This window comes from Tachysurus fulvidraco, chromosome 18, assembly GCF_022655615.1.
Source record: "Tachysurus fulvidraco isolate hzauxx_2018 chromosome 18, HZAU_PFXX_2.0, whole genome shotgun sequence".
NCBI lineage: Eukaryota > Metazoa > Chordata > Actinopteri > Siluriformes > Bagridae > Tachysurus > Tachysurus fulvidraco.
In genome coordinates this window covers 18,239,858-18,265,160 of record NC_062535.1, presented here as the reverse complement: position 1 = coordinate 18,265,160, position 25,303 = coordinate 18,239,858, and the positions used below count along the sequence as shown (strand labels likewise).

The window sequence follows — 25,303 nt, the reverse complement described above, 5'->3', positions numbered from 1 at the left end:
ATTAGTATATTATCAAATGTACTAACAGTAGCTCCACCCACAGCCCCTAATGCTAGCGGTTCTTTGCTTTACCGGTGCTTTGGCGGTCGAAAAAGGAAGAACTGCTTCTAAATTAGGCTCCGAACCTGCACTCAAACTGCCTCCGGGGAAAAGGGGCATTAGACTGTCTGGACTGAGAAGCACTGATCCTTACATCACAAAGACTGAAGCAAACAATTCTACAGAAAGTCTCTGTAACATTGCAAGTTATCTTCACTGGAACTAAGAGGCCCAAACACTGTTCCAGCATGACACTGTCCCTGTGCACAAAGCCACTGAGCTCCATGAAGACTCCATGAGGAACTCGAGTGTCCTGCACTGAGCCCTGACTCTGACTCAATCCCACTGAACACCTTTGGGAAGAACTGGAAATGGAGTCTCCTCCACATCTCCACATCAGAGTCTGATCTCATTAATGATCTTTAGCTGAATGAACACTAATCCCCACAGACACAATCCAACATCTAGTGGAGAACTTTCCAGGAGAGAAGAGTGGAGCAGATTATAACAGAAAAGGGAATAAATCTGGAATCTGGAACTGTGTTTACTGGGAAAATATTTAAACACAGATCTGTACAACAGAAAAGTCTTTTGGACTCCACTTTTTATAATAAGGTGAAAATATTCTGTAATTTCTTACCTTATACACAAGAAGGTGACAGTTAGACAAATAAACACAACCAGAACACCAAGACCTGCGTACACACCTGAGCTCAGGGAGTCTGTGTGGATGACAATGTAATAAATATCAGTGTTAAATATTTATTAGTTTGTTTCTCATTTATAGATTTACATCATCACCCTCACCATTAATAGTGACAGACACTGCAGCTGATCTCTCAGAGCCGTGTTTATTCTGAGCCTCACAGTAATACTGTCCACTCTGTACAGGTCTGTAACTCTGTCCAGATCCTACAGGTGATGATTCTTTCTCCTTAAACCAGGTGTAGTTCTGTACAGGTGGGTTAGCATCACTGCTACAGGTCAGAGTTACTGAACTGTCCTCCATTATCTCACCAGAGGGACTGATGGACACTGAGACGTTCTTTGGAGGATCTAAAATGAACAGGATGATAACACTTTAAAGTAAATCCATAATAGTTTTATCTCTAATTGTCTGTGAGGAAATCTTCAGCTTTAACTTACACAGAACATTCAGAGTCACACTGTTGGAGTCCTGATGTCCGACTTCATTACTACATTTGCACTTGTACTCTCCACTGTCCTCAGAGCTGATCTTGGAGATGTTGTAGGTCTTTTCATTTCCTACTGATGTCTTCCCCTTAAACCATGTGTAGTTCTGTACAGGTGGGTTAGCATCACTGCTACAGGTCAGAGTCACTGAACTGTCCTCCACTATCTCACCAGAGGGACTGATGGACACTGAGACATTCTTTGGAGGATCTAAATGAACAGGATGATAACACTTTTTAAAGTAAATCCGTTATAGTTTTATCTCTAACTGTCTGTGAGGAGATCATCAGCTTTAACTTACACAGAACATTCAGAGTCACACTGTTGGAGTCCTGATGTCCGACTTCATTACTGCTCCTGCACTTGTACTCTCCACTGTCCTCAGAGGTGATCTTGGAGATGTTGTAGGTCTTTTCCTTTCCTACTGATGTCTTCCCCTTAAACCAGGTGTAGTTCTGTACAGGTGGGTTAGCATCACTGCTGCAGGTCAGAGTCACTGAACTGTCCTCCACTATCTCACCAGAGGGACTGATGGACACTGAGACAATCTTTGGAGGATCTAAAATGGACAGGATGATAACACTTTAAAGTAAATCCATAATAGTTTTATCTCTAATTGGCTGTGAGGAAATCTTCAGCTTTAACTTACACAGAACATTCAGAGTCACACTGTTGGAGTCCTGATGTCCGACTTCATTACTGCACTTGCACTTGTACTCTCCACTGTCCTCAGAGCTGATCTTGGAGATGTTGTAGGTCTTTTCATTTCCTACTGATGTCTTCCCCTTAAACCAGGTGTAGCTCTGTACAGGTGGGTTAGCATCACTGCTACAGGTCAAAGTCACTGAACTGTCCTCCACTATCTCACCAGAGGGACTAATGGACACTGAGACTTTCTTTGGACGATCTAGAGAGTTCCATGACCAGAGTGAGGAAAGCAGTTCATGGTCATAATTAATGATTTTTTTCTGTCATTAATTGAATGCAGTTTATAACTATTATTTCTGTCCCTTTTTTGATTATTACATTTGGCTTTATATTTTATTTAAATTTATTATTATTGGGATAAATCAGAGACACCTTTCTGTAAACAGCAGTATTTCTTTCCTTTAGTGTCAGAATGGGATTCAATAGAGTTTTTATCTATAATAATAATAATAACAAATCACCAGGGGCAGGTTGAGTTCCTGCTCAATTCTATAAGTATTTTAGGACAACAGTTCATTAGAATTACAGAAGAAATAAAGAAATAACCAGTGAATTTACCACCACACATGAATTCCACTTTTATAAACCAAAAATCAAATAAACTATTTGCTCTAATTATCACTCTATTTCACTAATCAACACAAATATTAAATTGCTACCAGAATTAATTAATTAATAGATTCAGTGAATGCAACAATGATACAAGACTTTTTATTGTAAGTATTAATATTGACAACAAATAGAATTTTAAATGTGTATTTAAATATAAGAGGATTTGGGTCTTCCCCTTTTGCTTTAATGACAGTTTGCACTCGAGTTGGCATGGACTCCACAAGTTTTTTATAAAACATTATGATAACGTTTTAGATCAAATCTATGGGACTGTCATCTGATCTCAGGCTTCAAGCTATGAATGTCAGTCAATGTCATTTTGTGTTTTCTTTACTTACATCAGTACTTTATTTTGTTTTCCTTTATTAACTATCAGGTTATAAAGTATATATAAGAAGGTAAATAAAGCTCACATCTGACTCTGAGGGTTTGAACAGGAGAGTGGAGATCTTCATATCCTCTTACAGCACAGCTATAACTGCCTGCATCCTCACTGCTGACCGACTGCAGACGGACTTCATTGTTCTTGTTGGTCTTTGTGGTTAAATCTCTGCTGTTTTTGTACCAGATGAATGTTGGATCAGTCAGACTGCAGGTGGTTTTACAGGTCAGAACGACTGATTGTCCTTCTGTCACTTCTGCAGGAGCGATCTGAAGATCAAGATCTTAAACAACGAGAGAAACGTTAAATCATGAAAGCCGTCCTGAAGCCAGTAGAGCGTCTACTTCTAAAACTCTGCTCTCAAAGTGGTTTTCTATCTGGAGACTAGTCACTATTTACCAGCCCCTTAATGATCAGATCAATCAGACAAAACACTTTGTACTTTGACAGAAAAACCTTGACATGTAGCAGTATAAATGTTTCAAGGACTCTTCAGTAAGAAACTTTTTCAGTAAGAACATTATCTTAGTCTTCACTAAAAAGGTACCACAAGCAAAACATTTCCCCAAAACAGTTCTGTGTAGGAATATAAAAATAATAGATAGTAATAGTTAGTCCATAGTTAATATAATGAACTACACCATGTGTTACTCTGCTAGCGACACTTGAATGAAACAGGTAAGTGATTACATACATCCACTAGCTTGGGACCAGCTTAACGTTTAGAGATGTGTGAATGAAAACAGACAATAAACAGGCAGAAACCGAAAGCAGGATTATTGTGAATAAAATCAAGAAAAACAAGAAAGAAACAGAAACAAGGCTTGTGTCAGACATCAATGATACAGATACGACTTAAAAAAGAATCAACGAGCATGGGCACAGAGGGAGAATAGTTCAGCAATAATTCAAGGTGAGATGAACAAAACATCTTATTTTCAGTCTAACAGAAGAAATTCTGCAAAACAACGGATGGCAAACAACACAAAACCACTGTGAGTGTGTGGAAGTGTGGCCGTGGTCGAGTGCTGGTTTGTGAATAGAGGGCAGTGAGTGGTAAGGTTTATACACCTGATTTGTGTTAATAACTGTTATCTGTTGCAGTGACCTGTGGCAGGGACGGAAGAGGGTGTGTGTGCGTGTGTGTTTGTGTGTGTGCATGTGAGTATGTGTGTGTATGTGTGTGCGTGTGTGTATGTGTGTGTATATGTGTGCGTGTGTGTATGCGTGTGTGTGTGTGTGTGTGTGTATGTGTGCGTGTGTGTGCGTGTGTATGTGTGCGTGTGTGTACAGTATGTGTGCGTATGTGTGTGTGTATGTATGTTTGTGTGTGTGTGCGTGTGTGTTTGTGCACGCGTGTGTGTGTGTGTGTGTGTGTGTGTGTGTGTGTGTGTGTGTGTGTGTGTTTGTGGACAGGGCTGTCAAGTATCACACATTGAGAGTGACAGTCCCTCATGTCAGTCTTTTCTCACGCTCTCCCTTCACACATCGTATTTTTCACACAGAAAAACTTTTTGACTATTTATTATATATTTAATAAGCCGCAGAGCCCAAAATGTATCTGTCTCCCCTGGAGTTCTTAGTCGAGCCTGACACTTATCAGCCAATCAAAAAAGAGGCTACACAATAGCCAATCAGAAAATAGCACTATTGTATCTGGGTAAGATTTAACACAACAACCAATGAAAAAAAAATTATCATTAGAGAGGGTATTTTTGATGGTGGGTTTGAACAAAACCTCAACACGAAACAGTTTGTCTCTGGACAGGACATTGTCCTAAATCATGTCACTGGTGTACCACAAAGATGTGTGCTGAGCCCCTTTTTCTACTCTCTCTTCACCTCCGACTGCAGGCATGTGAATGGATCTAACTCCATCATCAAGTTTGCAGATGACACTACAGTGATCCGTCTCATCACCAACATTGATGAGACTGCCTAAAGGGAGGAGATCCAGCACCTAGCCACATGGTGCAACGACAACTTGCTCCTTAACACCTCCAAGACAAAGGAGCTCATTGTGGACTTCAGGAAGGGGACAAGAGGCACACATGACAACATCCACATCAATGGGATGGCTGTTGAGCGTGTTTCCAGTTTCAAGTTCCTGGGGATCCACATCTCGGTGGACCTGTCCTGGACTACCAACACCTCCAGTCTGGTCAAGAAGCCTCACCAGCACCTCTTTTTCCTGAGGACACTAAAGAAAAATCAGCTTTCCTCGGACATCCTGGTGAACTTCTACCACTGTGCAATAGAAAGCATCCTGACCAGCTGTGTCACAGTGTGGTATGGGAGCTGCTCTGTTGCAGAGCGCAGTGCATTGCAGCGGGTGGTGAAAACCGCCCAGCGCATCACAGGGACTCCACTTCCAGCCATGGAGGACATCCACAAGAAAACGCTGTCTGCATCGAGCTCGCAGCATTCTTAAGGATTTGTTTCATCCCGCCCATAGACTGTTTTCACTTCTGCCCTCCGGCAGGCGTTTTAGTGCCTCCGGACCAGGACCAGCCGACTAAAGCACAGCTTTTTTCCTAGAGCTGTCTCTTTATTGAACTCTGCCCCTTGCTGATCACACTGTCCTTCATACACTGTTACACCCCCCCCCCCCCCACCTCGTTATTGTGCTAATGGACGATTTACACAAATGGATGTTATTGCACTAATTGCCTTATTGTATATACCCACCTGATTTCTGTTTATAGTAACAACAATATATTATACTAATAGCCATATATTTTGTTTATAGCACATAACATTCTGTAAATTTCAGTTTATTATACATCTGTATATTATATTATTAGTACATATTCATCTGTATTATGTTCATAGCACATATATATTCACCTCTATATTATATTCATGGTACATACACATCTGTAAATTACCATATTTTGTTACATCCTCCTGTAAAGTTCAGTTATAATTATAACCATCTGTATATTATGTTCATAGTACACACACATCTGTACATTACTTCCATGTTACCATTTTATTTAACTTATCTAAATCTTGTACAAACTGTATATCCTGCACTTACTGCTATTGCACTTAATCTAATCTAATATCACTAAACATGTCTGTGCTTGTGCTGAACTGTTTTATATGGGAGCAACATTACACATGATAAAGGGGTACAAAAAGGCAACAAACACTTACAATAAACACCACCAGTCATAATCTCTCTCTCTCTCTCTCTCTCTCTCTCTCTCTCTCTCTCTCTCTCTCTCTCTCTCTCTCTCTCTCTCTCTCTCACTCACACACAGACACACACACTCACACATACACACACACACACAAATTAATAAATGGAAATTGAACAAATACTAAATTGAACAACCCCATTATTGTTTTTTTTTTTCTTTTTCTTTTTTCTTTTTTTTATAGGGTCTTGCAGGGGGATATAGATGTTACACTTGCCTGTCTTCAAAACTTGAGAGCCCTGGTGTGTGTATGTGTGTGGATATGTGAGTGTGTGTGCGAGTGCATGTGTGCGAGTGTGTTTTTGCGTGCGCGAGTGTGTGTATGTGTGTGTGCATATGTGAGTGTGTGTGTGAGTGTGTGTGTGTGTGTGTGTGCGCGCGAGTATGTGTATGTGTGTTTGTGTGTGTGTGTGTGTGTGTGTGTGTGTGTGTGTGTGTGTAGAGACATAATGTGTGGACTGAAAATTGAATTATAAAAATAAATAAAGGTTAAATAACGATCTCCAATCCTGCCTCTAGTTTCCTCTTTCCCTGAACCCTCCAAACACGCTACACTGTGATCGGTAATGAAGCCACTACTGAGTGTCCACTTACTTTCTGTCTAATTATTATGTAGATTTTTAAACATTTATAATGTTCTGGTTGAAAAGTGAGCTTGTGGTGTCTTTCTTTAAAATAAATGGTGTTTGGTTTGAGATGTTTTCTAATGTAGTGAAAATTATAAGTGTAGAAAATAAAATTAGAAGACTAAGTGCTGCTTAAGGGTCCAAATAAATTGTAATTATATAAAAAAGATGATTTTATTTACCTGTAACACTGAGTGTAACTCCAGGATAACCCTGGTATCTTTGTCCCTCTGTATTTGTTATGATTCTGAAGCAGTACATCTGTTCATCTGTTTTCTTCACATCACTCAGTCTGAGGGGGAAGTGATTCTGTACATCTGTTATATACGTCACTCTGCCTGAGTAACCTGGTTCATTATACAGATCAGTCGGCACTTTACCCTGAACTGGGTTAATTAACCAAAACCTCTGTGTCACTGTAAGATCTGCTGGGTGTGTGTAAGTGACGTCCATAATCACTGTAGATCCGTTTAAAGCACAGAGATTAAGTTGGCTGTATTTCACACTCCATTCATTCCCAAGAGCTGAAACATGATACATAAAAGAGGTGATTAGAGATTATTATCCTGAACCCCATCAAACACTCAGTTCACTCACAAATAAAAACTATTCTTCACGACTGGAAGAAAACTGTAATGTGGAATTAATATTCAAACTGAATCTGCATTTTGATCCTTTATTCACAGAGAAATAAAAAAGCAGGCATATATATTTTTGTGTATTTTACTCATGATTCTTAAATGGACCTTAAGAACAAGCACAGATTTGGTGATTAAATCAGTTTGTACTGTCTCCAGTGTGTGTGACTGTGATAATATTGTAGCTGCCGCTAGAGGCAACTCTCATTTTATAAATGTATATATATGTATATACAGTTCCTAATATGCACTTTACAGTTTTAAGGAAATAAATGTTTAAAATGTTCAAATAGAATAAAACAGCAAAATATTTTTTTTAATGTTAATTTATTTATTAGTTAAAACCATAGAAGGGTGAAAGGGAACAAAAGGGAACAATTTTGTTGCACTGGGGAATTATTTAATTGTTGCTGTCACTTCCGGTGTGTGTGTGTGTGTGTGTGTGTGTGTGTGTGTGTGTGTGTGTGTGTGTGTGTGTGTGTGTGTGTGTGTGTGTGTGTGTGTGTGTGTGTGTGTGTGTGTGTGTGTGTGTGGCGCACGAGGTAGAAGAGAAGCACGAGGTACGTGCTGGTAATGTCAGTACAAGTTGCTCTTTAAAGAAGTACTAAAATTCATATATTATTGTTCTTATTTTAAAGAAGAAGAAGAAGCTGTTAACCCTCAAGTTTATTCCTCTTGAGTTAGAGAGGCCAATGAGGTATGTGTTTTTAATTGCTTTATGTAATTAGCCAATTTAAGTGTATTTTCTCACTTGTTGAATGTGCACTTTATTTATGTACTGTATGTCCTTCCATAGTTCTGATGGCATTTGGGCATTTCATCATTATTGGCATTATTGGAGCATAAGGCTACAAGACATGTTGAAGACTTGTCCAAAATAAATGTCTGTTAAAACCCAAGAATGACCTGAGCCTTTTATTCAACTCGAGGGGAGTAACACATAAAGGTAAGACTCACCTGTGATCATGTGAGGAGAAAGATCAGACAAAGCAGAGAAGACCGTTTAAGTGTCATCATTCTTCTATTAAGATTCTATATACAACCTAAAATTTTTAAATGTGGTCTCAAAAAAAGTTTTTGGTCCCCAGTGAATTATAAAACTGATAAAAGTAACAATGATAACAAATGATTAATGAAATGATCAGAATTCCATAAGGAAAACTTCTGAGATGTTTACATTCATTAGAAATGTATGTGTTTACTGTTTTGTTCTATTTAGGCATATTAAACTGTTCTTATTGTTCTACAAAGAAAACAAAGAAAATGAAAGCAATTAACATCATAGTCAACGTATTTTGGTTTCTTTACTTACACCAGTACTTTATTTTGTTTTCCTTTATTAACTATCAGGTTATAAAGTGTATATATAAGAAGGTAAATAAAGCTCACATCTGACTCTGAGGGTTTGAACAGGAGAGTGGAGATGTTCATATCCTCTTACAGCACAGCTATAACTGCCTGCATCCTCACTGCTGACCGACTGCAGACGGACTTCATTGTTCTTGTTGGTCTTTGTGGTTAAATCTCTGCTGTTTTTGTACCAGATGAATGTTGGATCAGTCAGACTGCAGGTGGTTTTACAGGTCAGAACGACTGATTGTCCTTCTGTCACTTCTGCAGGAGCGATCTGAAGATCAAGATCTTAAACAACGAGAGAAACGTTAAATCATGAAAGCCGTCCTGAAGCCAGTAGAGCGTCTACTTCTAAAACTCTGCTCTCAAAGTGGTTTTCTGTCTGGAGACTAGTCACTATTTACCAGCCCCTTAATGATCAGAACAATCAGACAAAACACTTTGTACTTTGACAGAAAAACCTTGACATGTAGCAGTATAAATGTTTCAAGGACTCTTCAGTAAGAAACTTTTTCAGTAAGAACATTATCTTAGTCTTCACTAAAAAGGTACCACAAGCAAAACATTTCCCCAAAACAGTTCTGTGTAGGAATATAAAAATAATAGATAGTAATAGTTAGTCCATAGTTAATATTATGAACTACACCATGTGTTACTCTGCTAGTGACACTTGAATGAAACAGGTAAGTGATTACATACATCCACTAGCTTGGGACCAGCTTAACGTTTAGAGATGTGTGAATGAAAACAGACAATAAACAGGCAGAAACCGAAAGCAGGATTATTGTGCATAAAATCAAGAAAAACAAGAAAGAAACAGAAACAAGGCTTGTGTCAGACATCAATGATACAGATACGAGTTAAAAAAAGATGAACGAGCATGGGCACAGAGGGAGAATAATTCAGCAGAACAATCATTAAGGAAAGAACCATCATCATCATCAGCCTCATGGAAAAGAGAGCAAGGTGAGATGAACAAAACATCTTATTTTCAGACTAACAGAATAAATTCTGCAAAACAACGGATGGCAAACAACACAAAACCACTGTGAGTGTGTGGAAGTGTGGCTGTGGTCGAGTGCTGGTTTGTGAATAGAGGGCAGTGAGTGGTAAGGTTTATACACCTGTGGAGATTTGTGTTAATAACTGTTATCTGTTGCAGTGAGCTGTGGCAGGGACGGAAGAGGAAGAGTGTGTGTGTGTGTGTGTGTGTGTGTGTGTGTGTGTGTGTGTGTGTGTGCGTGTGTGTGCGCGTGTGCGTGTGTGTGTGTGTGCGTGTGTTTGCATGCGTGTGTGTGCTTGCGTGTGTGTGTGCATGTGTGTGCTTGTGTATTTGTGCATGTATGTGTGTGTGGGTGTGTGTGCGTGCATGTGTGTGCGTATGTGTGTGTGCGTGTGTGTGCGTGCGTTTCTGTGTGTGTGTGTGTTCTTGTGTATTTGTGCGTGTATGTGTGTGTGTGTGTATGTGTGCGTGCGTGTGTTTACAGTATGTGTGCGTGCGTGTGTGTACAGTATGTGTGCGTGTGTGTATGTGTGTGTGTATGTGTGTGTGTGTGTACAGTATGTGTGCGTGTGTGTGTGTACAGTATGTGTGCGTGTGTGTGTGTGTGTGTGTGTGTGTATGTGTGTGTGTGTGCGTGTGTGTGTTTATGTGTGTGCAGGGCTGTCAAGTATCACACATTGAGAGTGACAGTCCCTCATGTCGGGCTTTTGTCACGTTCTCCCTTCACACATCGTATTTCTCACACAGAAAAACTTTGTGACTATTTATTATATATTTAATAAGCCGCAGAGCCCAAAATGTATCTGTCTCCCCTGGAGTTCTTAGTCGAGCCTGACACTTATCAGCCAATCAAAAAAGAGGCTACACAATAGCCAATCAGAAAATAGCACTATTGTATCTGGGTAAGATTTAACGCGACAACCAATGAAAAACACTTATCATTGGAGAGGGTATTTTTGATGGTGGGTTTGAACAAAACCTCAACACAAAACAGCTCATCTCTGGATGGGACATTGTCCTCAATCATGTCCCTAAAAATGTCTGGGCTTGTGCTGAACTGTTTTATATGGGAGCAACATTACACATGATAAAGGGGTCCAAAAAGGCAACAAACACTTACAATAAACACCACCAGTCATAATCTCTCTCTCTCTCTCTCTCTCTCTCTCTCTCTCTCTCTCTCTCTCTCTCTCTCTCTCTCTCTCTCACACACACACCACATACACACAAAATTAATAAATGGAAATTGAACAAATACAAAATTGAACAACTCCCCCAATATTGTTTTTTTCTTTTTCTTTTTCTTTTTTTTTAAAGGGTGTTGCAGGGGGTATAGATGTCACGCTTGCCTGTCTTCAAAACTTGAGAACTATGTGTGAGTGTGCGTATTTGTGTGTGTATGTGAGTGTGTGTGCGAGTGCGTGTGTTTTTGTGTGAGCGCGAGTGTGTGTGTGTGTGTGTGTGTGTGTGTGTGTGTAGAGACATAATGTGTGGACTGAAAAGTGAATTATAAAAATAAATAAAGGTTAAATAACGATCTCCAATCCTGCCTCTAGTTTCCTCTTTCCCTGAACCCTCCAAACACGCTACACTGTGATCGGTAATGAAGCCACTACTGAGTGTCCACTTACTTTCTGTCTAATTATTATGTAGATTTTTAAACATTTTATAATGTTGTGGTTGAAAAGTGAGCTTGTGGTGTCTTTCTTTAAAATAAATGGTGTTTGGTTTGAGATGTTTTCTGATGTAGTGAAAATTATAAGTGTAGAAAATTAAATTAGAAGACTAAGTGCTGCTTAAGGGTCCAAATAAATTGTAATTATATAAAAAAGATTATTTTATTTACCTGTAACACTGAGTGTAACTCCAGGATCACCCAGGTATCTTTGTCCCTCTGTATTTGTTATGATTCTGAAGTAGTACATCTGTTCATCTGTTTTCTTCACATCACTCAGACTGAGGGGGAAGTGATTCTGTACATCTGTTATATACGTCACTCTGCCTGAGTAACCTGGTTCATTATACAGATCAGTCGGCTCTTTACCCTGAACTGGGTTAATTAACCAAAATCTCTGTGTCACTGTAAGACCTGGTGGGTGTGTGTAAGTGACGTCCATAATCACTGTAGATCCGTTTAAAGCACAGAGATTAAGTTGGCTGTATTTCACACTCCATTTATTCCCAAGAGCTGAAACATGATACACAAAAGAGGTGATTAGAGATTATTATCCTGAACCCCATCAAACACTCAGTTCACTCACAAATAAAAACTCTTCTTCACGACTGGAAGAAAACTGTAATGTGGAATTAATATTCAAACTGAATCTGCATTTTGATCCTTTATTCACAGAGAAATAAAAAAGCAGGCATATATTTTTTGTGTATTTTACTCATGATTCTTAAATGGACCTTAGGAACAAGCACAGATTTGGTGATTAAATCAGTTTGTACTGTCTCCAGTGTGTGTGACTGTGATAATATAAAGGTAAGACTCACCTGGGATCATGAGGAGAAAGATCAGACAAAGCAGAGAAGACGGTTTAAGGGACATCATTCTTCTATAAAGATTCTATATACAACCTAAAACATAAAATAATCAACTTCAGTAAGGTGGAGACAGTAAGTTTGCTTCATCACATTACTCCATCACTCAGGAGTTTACACCACACACACTGTCTGTCATTTCTTACATAATAAGCACACTATATTCTACCAATAATAGGAGACTCTTTAAACATTTACAGAAATATTAATAAATCACTGTACTGGAACATTCACAAGCTACAAATGAAAATCTGTGCATGAATTCACTGATACCAGCTCTGTTTAAAGCAGATAATAAATGATTCAAATGTGTTTCATTGTCATGCACTAATTACAGATTAATAGATTTAGCAGAATCTGATATTTGAAGGAGAGATTTTCTAAACACATCTAAAGTTAAACACAATACATTAAAATAAAGTTAAACATGAAGGCAGGTCAAAATAACCTCACTTTAAAGTTTGCATGTGTTTCTATGGACTGAAAGTGATTTATTCCTGTGCATGAGGATGTTTGTATATTTAGAACTACTCCTGAGCTGAAACCCCTAGTGGTAGGAAAGTGTAATGACAGTAAACTGATTATAAGTAGGCTTCAGCTAACGACTGTGCTCTTGATGGAAGGTTGTTGTCTTCTGCAGCTTTTTTCTTTTGTCCTGCTCCTCATTAGCATTATAACTAGTGTATGATGTTATGTAAATATAAGATCATGGAGTATTTGGACAAAAAGCAGTGATTATGATAGTAGCTGCTTTATTAATGTCAGTTGATGCATCACAATTCATCATCTTAAAGTCTACTGTGCACTCAAACTACTACAATTACACAGAATTGAGTGTGTAGTAAGAACCATGTTTGGTTTAATTTGGCCAAGAAAAATGTCACACATAAAATATCTCAATATAATCTCATGATACCTAAAAACATTTTTGTGTTACATGATATGTGTCACAATAAAAATGTCTTTGTACTGTATGTTCTGCCTCCACAGTGCCTACATGACCCTCGTGTTCAACAGCCAAATAGCAAAGAAAGAAAAGCGTGAGTTAAAGAGTGTGTGCTTAAGATGTCTGGATGATGATATTTTACATAAACACAATTTTCTTTGCTTTAATTTCTGAATTAGTCACTTAAACAAGCTGCATTTTTACCACCAACACCACAATACATCAGAAATAACTGATCACAATATTGATATTCGAGCTCATATGTGATAATTAAAAGTTGCTAAACAAAGAACTGAGACGTGAATTTAAGTATTTTGAACAGCGAACCTGTCAATGAAGATAATGAAATGTAGATATTAGATTAATGAGAGAAATTAGCCATTAAAAATATGAAGTTTTTTCTTACCGTAACTTTTAGACTCTTGTGTCCAACAACTGAGCAGAAAATAAAGTGTGAAGAGGAGTGTGTGGTTAACAAGTGTTGCTGTTGTCTTGTCTTCTCTTTCTGCTGAAGTCACTTCCTATAAAATGAGGACAATATGAGAGAAAATAATTTATCTGTTCAAATAAAATATAATAAAAAAAATGCTTAAAATATTATTGAATATTTTATTAATATAAATATTCAGCTTCATGACTGAATGATATCCTCTACTATAAAGTGCTCTTTGTAACAGAATTGTCACCATTTCCTTCTTCTTTATGCTACAACTGTGGGTTTACATTGTCAGTTACATTCAGAGCACGTCTATTAAAAAGCTGCTTTTATTTAAAAACCGAGAAAGGAAAGCGCTTAGCTTGTGACGCTAACATGCCCAGCACATCCTGTGTGTAATCATGCTAGCTGGTTCAAGTCATGCATGTTTGCTAACATTTACTTCATTAACTGGTGATGTTTTTGTATTGTGTACTTGTGTATTTAATACCACAGCTGAATTACTGCTGAAAAAAAAAAATGGATCACAACACAATAGTTCTCTAAAAGCCTATAAAAACTAGAACAATTCTCAGATGTTATTAAAGAGAGCAGGATGTGTTAGCATGAGATAAAACACAGTTCATGTTCTGTGTACAGAGTCGTCTTAACACCTCAGTCTATATGTGTGAACACATCAACTCTGTACTTCATCAACACCGAGTAGAACAATGTGTCAAACTGTTTTACTGTAAAACAAAAGCTAAACCACACCCTTATTATAATATGGATAATATAATATGTCTTCCTGTGCTCCTTAAAATTAACTGGAACAGAAATGTTTAGTGCTGGAACAAAAGGGGGCTTCTGGCAGTGTGTTTTCTGTCACGTCTTGTAATACTCACCTGGTTGTAATTGGTTTAATTATTATGTGTATTTATTTCTGTCAGAGAACTGTGGTGTCTTCACACACAAAAAGGCCCAAATGCAGGGATAACAAAATAAAAACAGAGATTTTAAATAAAAACAAATAAATAATTGAAAGAACGAGGAAACAGGAACCGAGACACAGAAGTAGACAAAAAATTAGGAAACATGGAGGATATAAATACACATGATAATTAAACAAATTACAACCAGGTGAGTATTACAAGACATGTGACAGAAAACACACTGCCAGAACGCCCCCTATTGTTCCGGCAGAGAATGTCCAAGCAGAAGTCAAATCAATTCAAATCTAATTTTATTTGTCACATACACCTACATACAGAGTTCGACAAGCAGTGAAATGCTTTTTACATCTGTCCAGTATTCAAGCATAAAAAGGAATGGAATTAAGAATAAAAAATAAAACCAAAAGGAGGTAGATAAATAAAAAGTATAAACTATATAAATATATGAAAATATATGTGAAAAATATATGTATACACATAAATGCTTATGGTTTTAAATGAAGGAGTCAGACTTAGACCTTCTTGTCTTTTCAGGGTCCTCACAATGGGAGGCCTTGTTTTTATTAAAAGCAACGTAATACAGATAAATGTGTGTAATATATGTAAAGTAAAATAAAATAAAATTACAAATGAAATCTCTTTAAAATAATTGCATTAAAAGATAGTAACAAACCAAGAAACACTATTCAAGTGTTAGCCTGTATTTGTTCTCTGATGCAAAATACTTATTTAAGCAATACAAATGTAGTACAGTAACTAAGCATAAGCTTGCCTATAGTAGAATGCACAACCGTTTTTCAATACAGCAAACTTTATTTACTCTTTTTAGGGCTGGGCACTTGCGGAGCATCTGCCCTGCACTTCCTTGCATTTGCCTTGCATTTGCTTGGCACTATACAGGACCATGCACAAGCTCTTGAAAAAGAGTGATAGGCCCAAGAGTCTATTAGGAAATCATTTGCTTACATCATTTTGTGGTTGACTTACGTAAATCTTCCTTGTTCATGCAAGGCATATGCCCCTGCAGTGCCTATGCAACACATCATATCTCGCACATCATAGATTTACATCAGCCAGGATTATAAAATCCTGTAGTTATATGGAACAGCTTGTTCTTTTTCTTCTAGCCACATTCAACATTTAATATAAATATTTCAATTATAGAAAAAAATATACATATAAATGTAAATAAAAGCAAACAGAGCTCTCTTGAACTTCTGATAAATAAAACGTATTATTGCATAAATCTTCTTAGTCAGTTGAAATCTTCTGTCTAGGTTCAGCATCTGATCCTCTGCAAGCTTGCGGTAGCATTTTTGGCAATTGTAATTGTATTTAATTCATATTCAATTGTTTCATTTCTGTAACCAAGTTTTCTACTTTCAGAAGTTTTTTTAGCAAACATCAGTTGCTTTTGTTCCTCTTTCCTATCCCATTTAGCTTCTCTATGCTTCTTCCTTTTTACCTTTCTCATTTGTTTTTGTTCACTTTGCTTTTGGGCAGAAATATCTCCTAAAGTGTATTTGGGTTGAGTTTTAGATTTGGCTCGAGGGGAATTCATGGATCCTAAACTTCATTCTGAGCTATTCTTACAACAGCACCAGCAAAACTATATGAGGGCTTTTGCATCATATTACTCCAGCATCTAGTCTGAAGGAAACATGAGTCTCAGGGATCTGTGGTACATACAGTATGTAATATGGTGTAATTCCTTTTCAAGGGAACTTTGTGCTGAGTCATGGCTGATGCTATGTGAATGACAATACCAGCGGTGCGACACACCTAGTGATTTCTGTGCCAGAGGTCGTGAAAGCGGACGTCGCTAAAAACCCTACTTCTCGGGTGTAGGGTTCCTTTCTGGGCCGCCCGCCGAGATTACTGCTGCTGCTAGACAGCCGCTCAGATTTTACTCTGGGCACTCTGGCTACACCGCTAATGCATGTTAGCCTTAGCCCATCACTGCAGCAAAGGGAAGAACCATCAAATTGCTTCTCTGTGGCAACCAATTCAGCTGTTAAATATATTTTCATCCTTTTTTTCAATTTTCATGCAATAACGTAGGCCATCTGCTTTGTGGGCTAAATATTTGGCTTGGAGGCGAGCTTCAGACACAGAGCTCCAAACACTGCTTCCGTAAAAATTCTTCCCATAACGTCAGTTACATTCTAAGTTGCTGAGGATCTGTGAGGATCTGTGTAAGGATTCAGTGTTTCTTAGATGTTTCCATACAGCTGAAAGCAAAAAATAAATAAATTACACACACACACACACACACACACACACACACACACACACACACACACACACACACACACACACAAAAATATATATATATATATATATATATATATATATATATATATATATATATATATATATATATATATCAGAAACATCAGAAACGTGTTTTAAAGCATTTTACTAACATTTATTTACATCAGTCATCACCACACACACTCTGATATATGATCATAAATTTTACTGAATATTAAATAAATATAAAATTACTGTTGGAGTTACAGCTGTGTATTGTAGCACATTTTCATATAAAACATTTAATATCAAATTAGAATTTAATCTAGTGGTGGTTTTGGGATCAAAAGTTTCAAACTCACAGCAATATTCTCATAGTCAGAGGATGTGGGAGAGTCAGCATGAGGACTGGGATGAGAAATCTGTAACATCTCGAGATTTTGGTAAATGTCATCTTTAGCACTCGACCCAGTGTTCTACAGAGAGGAGGAGTGGAGAACATGAGCAGGTTCTACTGAAGATTAACAGGTAGCCAGTATTATTATGAACGAAGCAGCCACCTGACAGACATTTCTGTAATAACTTACCTGATTGTCACCTTCATCTGCCTCCTTCTTCTTCTGTCTCTTGCTTCTGCTCACACAAAGACAAATATTTAGCCACCGTCAGCATCTTCAGAGTCATTAGTGATAAATTTATCAGCACAAATATTCTCACCTCAGCCAGAAGAGTGCAGAGAGAAGAGCTGCAAGCCCAAAAAGTCCGAGCCCAACAGCCACATACACAATCACAATCACAGTACCTGCTGGTACAAACACACACACACACACACACACACACACACACACACACACACACACACACACACACACACACACACACACAAACACCAATTTTATTTAAAACCTCACCCACAGTACATGATGTAGAACAGAGCAGTGACCACACAGCAATGAAAAATCATCATCTCACCATTAATAGTGACAGGCACTGCAGCTGATCTCTCAGAGCCGTGTTTATTCTGAGCCTCACAGTAATACTGTCCACTCTGTACAGCTCTGTAACTCTGTCCAGATCCTACAGGTGATGATTCTTTCTCCTTAAACCAGGTGTAGTTCTGTACAGGTGGGTTAGCATCACTGCTACAGGTCAGATTCACTGAACTGTCCTCCACTATCTCACCAGAGGGACTGATGGACACTGAGACATTCTTTGGAGGATCTAAAATGGACAGGATGATAACACTAAAGTTAATGTTGTGAGTTTTATCTCTAAATGTCTGTAAAGGGATCGTCAGCTTTAACTTACACAGAACATTCAGAGTCACACTGTTAGAATCCTGATGTCCGACTTCATTACTGCTCCTGCACTTGTACTCTCCACTGTCCTCAGAGCTGATCTTGGAGATGCTGTAGGTCTTTTCCTTTCCTACTGATGTCTTCCCCTTAAACCAGGTGTAGCTCTGTACAGGTGGGTTAGCATCACTGCTGCAGGTCAGAGTCACTGAACTGTCCTCCACTATCTCACCAGAGGGACTGATGGATACTGAGACGTTCTTTGGAGGATCTAAAATGAACAGGATGATAACACTTTAAAGTTAATCCATAATAGTTTTATCTCTAATTGTCTGTGAGGAAATCTTCAGCTTTAACTTGCACAGAACATTCAGAGTCACACTGTTGGAGTCCTGATGTCCGACTTCATTACTGCTCCTGCACTTGTACTCTCCACTGTCCTCAGAGCTGATCTTGGAGATGTTGTAGGTCTTTTCCTTTCCTACTGATGTCTTCCCCTTAAACCAGATGTAGTTCTGTACAGGTGGGTTAGCATCACTGCTGCAGGTCAGAGTCACTGAACTGCCCTCCACTATCTCACCAGAGGGACTGATGGACACTGAGACGTTCTTTGGATGATCTAGAGAGTTCCATGACCAGAGTGAGGAAAGCAGTTCATGGTCATAATTAATGCTTTTTTTCTGTCTTTCATCAATAATTGAATGTAGTTTATAACTATTATTTTGCACCTTTTTTCATTATTACATTTGGCTCTATATTTGAATCTTTTTCATTGTGATAAATCAGGGACACCTTTCTGTAAATGGCTGTATTTCTTTCCTTTGGTGTTAGAATGGGATTGGACTGAAATTGTATCTACTTTACTAAAATTCTTAAAAATAAAACATTTTCTTAAAAATACTTCAATATGCAAATCACACTGATCAATAATAACATTTTTAAGTCTAATGCCACAATAACAAATCACCAGGGGCAGGTTGAGTTCCTGATCAATTCTATAAGTATTTTAGGACAACAGTTCATTAGAATTACAGAAGAAATAAAGAAATAACTAGTGAATTTATCACCACACATGAATTCCACTTTCATAATCCAAAAAACAAATAAACTCTATGCTCTAATTATCACTCTATTTCACTAATCAACACAAATATGAAATTGCTTCCAGAATTAATTAATAGATTCAGTTAATACAAAAATTATACACAACACAACAAATACACAACAAATAGCATTTTAAATATGTATTTAAATATAAGAGTATTTGGGTCTTCCTCTTTTTGCTTTAATGACAGTTTGCACTCAAGTTGATAATGTTTTAGATCAAATCTATGGGACTGTCATCTGATCTCAGGCTTCAAGCTATTAATACCCCTATTCGGACGGGACTAGTTTTCCAAATGACGTTTGAGTTAGAATTTTTTTCAGCCGACGGAGGTAGGAGTGTCTGTGTTTTACATGTGGGCGTTACACAAGACCACATGTCCAGGATGTGTGGATTGCTTATGGTCAAAAAAAAAAAAAAAAAAAAAATGTAAAAAATGTTTAACATCATATGGTTTTATATAGAACTTCTTATAAACCCACTGGAATAAATACATTTTTATATAATTTTCACATTATGTAATTGACTATAGAAATGAAGACCTTACCTGAGACTGATATTACAGTAGCCAGTCTTAACAATTTACGTGATTTGGCTCTTCTTGTTGGTTTCATTTTTTTATTTCTTCACAGGGTAACAAACACATTTACATTCATTATTGGTGTGCAGAAAGCAGAAACCTGAATACCGGTGCGCTAGAGTTAATAGGGTAGTTCACGTTGACCAAAACGGACAAGAAAACGCGTTTTGGAAAAAACATTTCCGGCAATCGCAGACATTCGCATTCAGACGAGATTAGATTTCTCAGAGGAGCGCCGAGTTTGCGGAAAAACAGAAGGTAATTTGCTCTGGAATTTTTACACAGGTCGTGTGAGAAAAACACAGACATGGAAGATTCGGACGGGATTAAAATCACAAAGTACGTCTGCGAAACTGAAATTTCTCTAACGACCCCCTGTAAAACTAGTCCTGTCCGAATACTGCTAATGTAAGTCAATGTCATATTGTGTTTTCTTTACTTACATCAATAGTTTATTTTGTTTTAGTTTATTAACTATCAAGTTATATATAGCAGGGGGGCACGGCAGCTTAGTGGTTAGCACGTTCGCCTCACACCTCCAGGGTTGGGGATTCGATTCCCACCTCCGCCTTGTGTGTGTGAAGTTTGCATGTTCTCCCTGTGCATCGGGGGTTTCCTCCGGGTACTCCAGTTTCCTTCCCGGTCCAAAGACATGCATGGTAGGTTGATTGGCATCTCTAAATTGTCCATAGTGTGTGTGTGTGTGTGTGAGTGAATGAGAGTGTGTGTGTGCCCTGCGATGGGTTGGCACTCCGTCCAGGGTGTATCCTGCTTCAATGCCCGATGACGCCTGAGATAGGCACAGGTTCCCCGTGACCCGAGAAGTTCGGATAAGCGGTAGAAAATGAATGAAGTTATAAAGCATATATAAGAAGGTAAATAAAGCTCACATCTGACTCTGAGGGTTTGAACAGGAGAGTGGAGATGTTCATATCCTCTTACAGCACAGCTATAACTGCCTGCATCCTCACTGCTGACCGACTGCAGACGGACTTCATTGTTCTTGTTGGTCTTTGTGGTTAAATCTCTGCTGTTTTTGTACCAGATGAATGTTGGATCAGTCAGACTGCAGGTGGTTTTACAGGTCAGAACGACTGATTGTCCTTCTGTCACTTCAGCAGGAGCGATCTGAAGATCAAGACCTTAAACAACGAGAGAAACGTTAAATCATGAAAGCCGTCCTGAAGCCAGTAGAGCGTCTACTTCTAAAACTCTGCTCTCAAAGTGGTTTTCTGTCTGGAGACTAGTCACTATTTACCAGCCCCTTAATGATCAGAACAATCAGACAAAACACTTTGTACTTTGACAGAAAAACCTTGACATGTAGCAGTATAAATGTTTCAAGGACTCTTCAGTAAGAAACTTTTTCAGTAAGAACATTATCTTAGCCTTCACTAAAAAGGTACCACAAGCAAAACATTTCCCCAAAACAGTTCTGTGTAGGAATATAAAAATAATAGATAGTAATAGTTAGTCCATAGTTAATATTATGAACTACACCATGTGTTACTCTGCTAGCGACACTTGAATGAAACAGGTAAGTGATTACATACATCCACTAGCTTGGGACCAGCTTAACGTTTAGAGATGTGTGAATGAAAACAGATAATAAACAGGCAGAAACCGAAAGCAGGATTATTGTGAATAAAAACAAGAAAAACAAGAAAGAAACAGAAGCAAGGCTTGTGTCAGACATCAATGCTACAGATACGACTTAAAAAAGGAACAACGAGCATGGGCACAGAGGGAGAATAATTCAGCAGACCCAATCACTAAATGTGGGGTGCACGTTGTTTGAAAAATGCTTCAAAAAGCTGAGCCAGGCCCACAAGCAAAACAAACTTGTAGCCAATGAGCAGATTTCAGATGACAACATTGGCTTTCAAACATCGTACACCCCACCTTTAAGGAAAGAACCATAATCATCAGCCTCATGGAAAAGAGAGCAAGGTGAGATGAACAAAACATCTTATTTTCAGTCTAACAGAATAAAATCTGCAAAACAACGGATGGCAAACAACACAAAACCACTGTGAGTGTGTGGAAATGTGGCTGTGGTCGAGTGCTGGTTTGTGAATAGAGGGCAGTGAGTGGTAAGGTTTATACACCTGTGGAGATTTGTGTTAATAACTGTTATCTGTTGCAGTGACCTGTGTCAGGGACGGAAGAGGAAGAGTGTGTGTGTGTGCGCGTGTGTGTGTGTGTGTGTGTGTGTGTGTGTGTGTGTGTGTGTGTGTGTGTGCGCGTGTGTGAGTAGACATAATGTGTGGACTGAAAATTGATTTATAAAAATAAAGGTTAAATAACGATCTCCAATCCTGCCTCTAGTTTCCTCTTTCCCTGAACCCTCCAAACACGCTACACTGTGATCGGTAATGAAATGTGGTGTAATTATATATAAAAAACAGATGCTTTTCTTTACCTGTAACACTGAGTGTAACTCCAGGTTTACCCAGGTATCTTTCTTTCTCTTTATTTGTTCTGATTCTGAAGCAGTACATCTGTTCATCTGTTTTCTTCACATCACTCAGTCTGAGGGGGAAGTGATTCTGTACATCTGTTAAATATGTCACTCTGCCTGAGTAACCTGGTTCATTATTCAGCTCAATCCACTCTTTATCCTCATCTGGGTTAATTAACCAAAACCTCGTTGTCACTGTAAGACGTGGTGGGTGTGTGTAAGTGACGTTCATAATCACTGTAGATCCTTTTAAAGCACAGAGATTAAGTTGATTGTATTTCACACTCCATTCATTCCCAAGAGCTGAAACATGATACATAAAAGAGGTGATTAGAGATTATTATCCTGAACCCCATCAAACGTCTATTTTACTCATGATTCTTAAATGGACCTTAAGAACAAGCACAGATTTGGTGATTAAATCAGTTTGTACTGTCTCCAGTGTGTGTGACTGTGATAATATAAAGGTAAGACTCACCTGGGATCATGAGGAGAAAGATCAGACAAAGCAGAGAAGACGGTTTAAGGGACATCATTCTTTTATAAAGATTCTATATACAACCTAAAACATAATATGATCAACTTCAGTAAGGTTGATACAGTAAGTTTCCTTCATCACACTACTCCATCACTCAGGAGTTTACACCACACACACTGTCTGTCATTTTGTGAGATCAGGTCCCTCAATCGGCGCTGAGGTTCAGAACACTTCCGGGTGAACGCTGGCGCTATTAGCTGCTGCTGCTCTGGGAAGAAATTTTAAAAAACTTTTAGTGATTCATAATCATCCTGTGCTTATGAATGCATGGATGTATCTATGAACTGTTTTTAAATCGAATGAAGGAGTCTGACTTCGGTATCCACTCTGATTCGGCGGGTTTGTATGCTGGTTGATCTACCTGCGTACCTGTGACTGTTGATGCTCTCTGCGGTTGCCGATTTGACTGCTATTGACAGTTATTGACTGTTCTTTGTGGTACTTCTGGCACACGGTTCAACTTTGAAGATCATTGAGCTACTGGTGCAGATGAATTACATCTGGGTCGTCCTTTCTACAGTATACCACTCGGTAGCATGGACGATGCTCCAGTATTCGGCGGTGGAACTTATTCAGCTCCGTTTGCGTTCTTTTAATCTTCTGTCAGCTCATATCTTCCCCTGGATATTGTGTACATACCACGTCAGAAATATATACATCGCGGGTCTCGGCGGAGTTAGAACATCGATGACTCAGGTCAAATACGGTCCTTTTGGTCACCTAAACCATGGCTTACACGGACTGTCAATCACAGTCTATTAATTGATCCGGCCAGATCAGTTGGTTACGATTCTGGTAAAAACATTTTTTGGATTACTTAATATACGATCGCTTTCCACTAAAGGACCCCTGGTGTACGATCTACTGTCTGACCGTGAGTTTGACTTTTTCTGTCTAACTGAGACATGGCAGAAACCAGATTACTTTTTCCATCTAAACCAGTCTGTTCCCCCAGGATATAGCTATGTTTGTAAATCTCATGAAACGGGAAGGGGAGGTGGGCTAGCAATACTTTATAAAAAGAAATTGAAAGTATCCCATTTAACTTTGTCTACATATTCTTCTTTGAGTCAATTGCCATAAAAATCAATGGTGCGATTCCTACCATCCTCATAACTATTTACCGCCCTCCCAAGAACAATAATGCCTTTTTAACTGAACTATCTGAACTCTTGACTTATCTATGTTCCATATCCTCAAATGTTATCCTTCTTGGGTGATTTTAACATTCATGTAGATAATGTCAATAATGCATCTACAAGCGAATTTTTATCATGTTTGGATAGCTTTGGTATACAACAATTTAACACACTGCCCACTCATACTAAGGGGCATACTCTTGATCTCGTTTGCTGCTCTGGTATAACACGTTTTAATTGTAATGTTTGTTACAACCCGTGAAAATAGGGTATTGTATTGTGTGTTTTTGTACATGTCTGTGTGCAGGTTGATTCCAGGCCAGAGTTTGCAACCTGCCCTAGCCTGTCCTGATCCTGTACCCATATTGATGACATCATCACTAATGGTCTATATAAAGAGGAAGGAGAAGAAGATGGAGGAGGGTGTTGTTAGTAGTGGTGGTTTGTTGTTGGTGTTGTGATAATTGGATTGTTGTGGTTTTGTGAGTATTGATTTCTGCCTGTTTTTTGACTCTGAGCTTGGTTGACCCTTTATATATATATATATATATATATATATATATATATATATATATATATATATATATAAAATTACTGTACAATTGTTACTGTTTCATTGGCAGTAGGGTTGTGGTTGCCTTTTTTCTTTGGCAGTGGGTTCCTTTTTCCCCTGTGTGTGTTTGGTAGGGAGTTAGGGAAGTTCCCCTGTATTTTTCTTTTCTTTGCTTTCAGGTAAGCATAGTTCTCATTGCTAACTCCAATTATGTTGGAGTAGCAATCGGATTTAGCTTTAGTCAGTGCATTTTTATAATTTTGAATATGTTCAGCATACAGTTCTTTATGAAAAGTAAGGCCAGACCTGACATACGACCGGTCTAACCTACGTCATTTAGTTTTAAGTTCACACAGTTCAGGTGTAAACCAAGGAGCTCAATGTACAAATGAAACAGTTCGAGTTTTCACAGGTGCGAATTCATCTAAAATCATGCTCAGTCCATCATCGTCATATTTTACCAGTTCATCAACAGTAGAGAAATCAGATTTACTGGAGAAGATGGCAAGTTCATCAGCAAAAGTAGGCAAATCAATATTCTTAACATTCCAAATATTTTAATATTTTACCTTAAAAATAGCTAGTTTGGCACAAAATGACACCAGAAAGTGATCAGACATGGATAGATCAGAAACATGTTACAACCCAGTCTAGGGTTGGGCTGCACAGCGTTAAAGCTCGGGATACCACAAGAAACCACACAAGGTAGAATTTGTAGGTAAGCGCATTTACAGATATAAAGAATATGTATACAGCCAACAGT

At 38.3% G+C, this 25,303-nt stretch overlaps 1 protein-coding gene across 1 annotated transcript in view; it reads right to left on the bottom strand.

Moving 5' to 3' along the window:
- The window catches only part of LOC113643839 (hemicentin-1-like), a 276,071-nt gene that overhangs the window by 32,102 nt on the left and 218,666 nt on the right, over nucleotides 1-25,303 (bottom strand). The window contains 17 exon segments of the mRNA XM_047803071.1: nucleotides 680-761; nucleotides 847-1,095; nucleotides 1,186-1,443; nucleotides 1,535-1,792; nucleotides 1,883-2,140; nucleotides 2,967-3,218; nucleotides 6,947-7,288; nucleotides 8,792-9,043; nucleotides 11,605-11,946; nucleotides 13,655-13,769; nucleotides 17,232-17,345; nucleotides 17,457-17,502; nucleotides 17,587-17,674; nucleotides 17,842-18,090; nucleotides 18,178-18,435; nucleotides 18,526-18,783; nucleotides 20,740-20,991. Of these exon segments, the coding sequence (XP_047659027.1) occupies nucleotides 680-761; nucleotides 847-1,095; nucleotides 1,186-1,443; nucleotides 1,535-1,792; nucleotides 1,883-2,140; nucleotides 2,967-3,218; nucleotides 6,947-7,288; nucleotides 8,792-9,043; nucleotides 11,605-11,946; nucleotides 13,655-13,769; nucleotides 17,232-17,345; nucleotides 17,457-17,502; nucleotides 17,587-17,674; nucleotides 17,842-18,090; nucleotides 18,178-18,435; nucleotides 18,526-18,783; nucleotides 20,740-20,991 (3,673 nt within the window).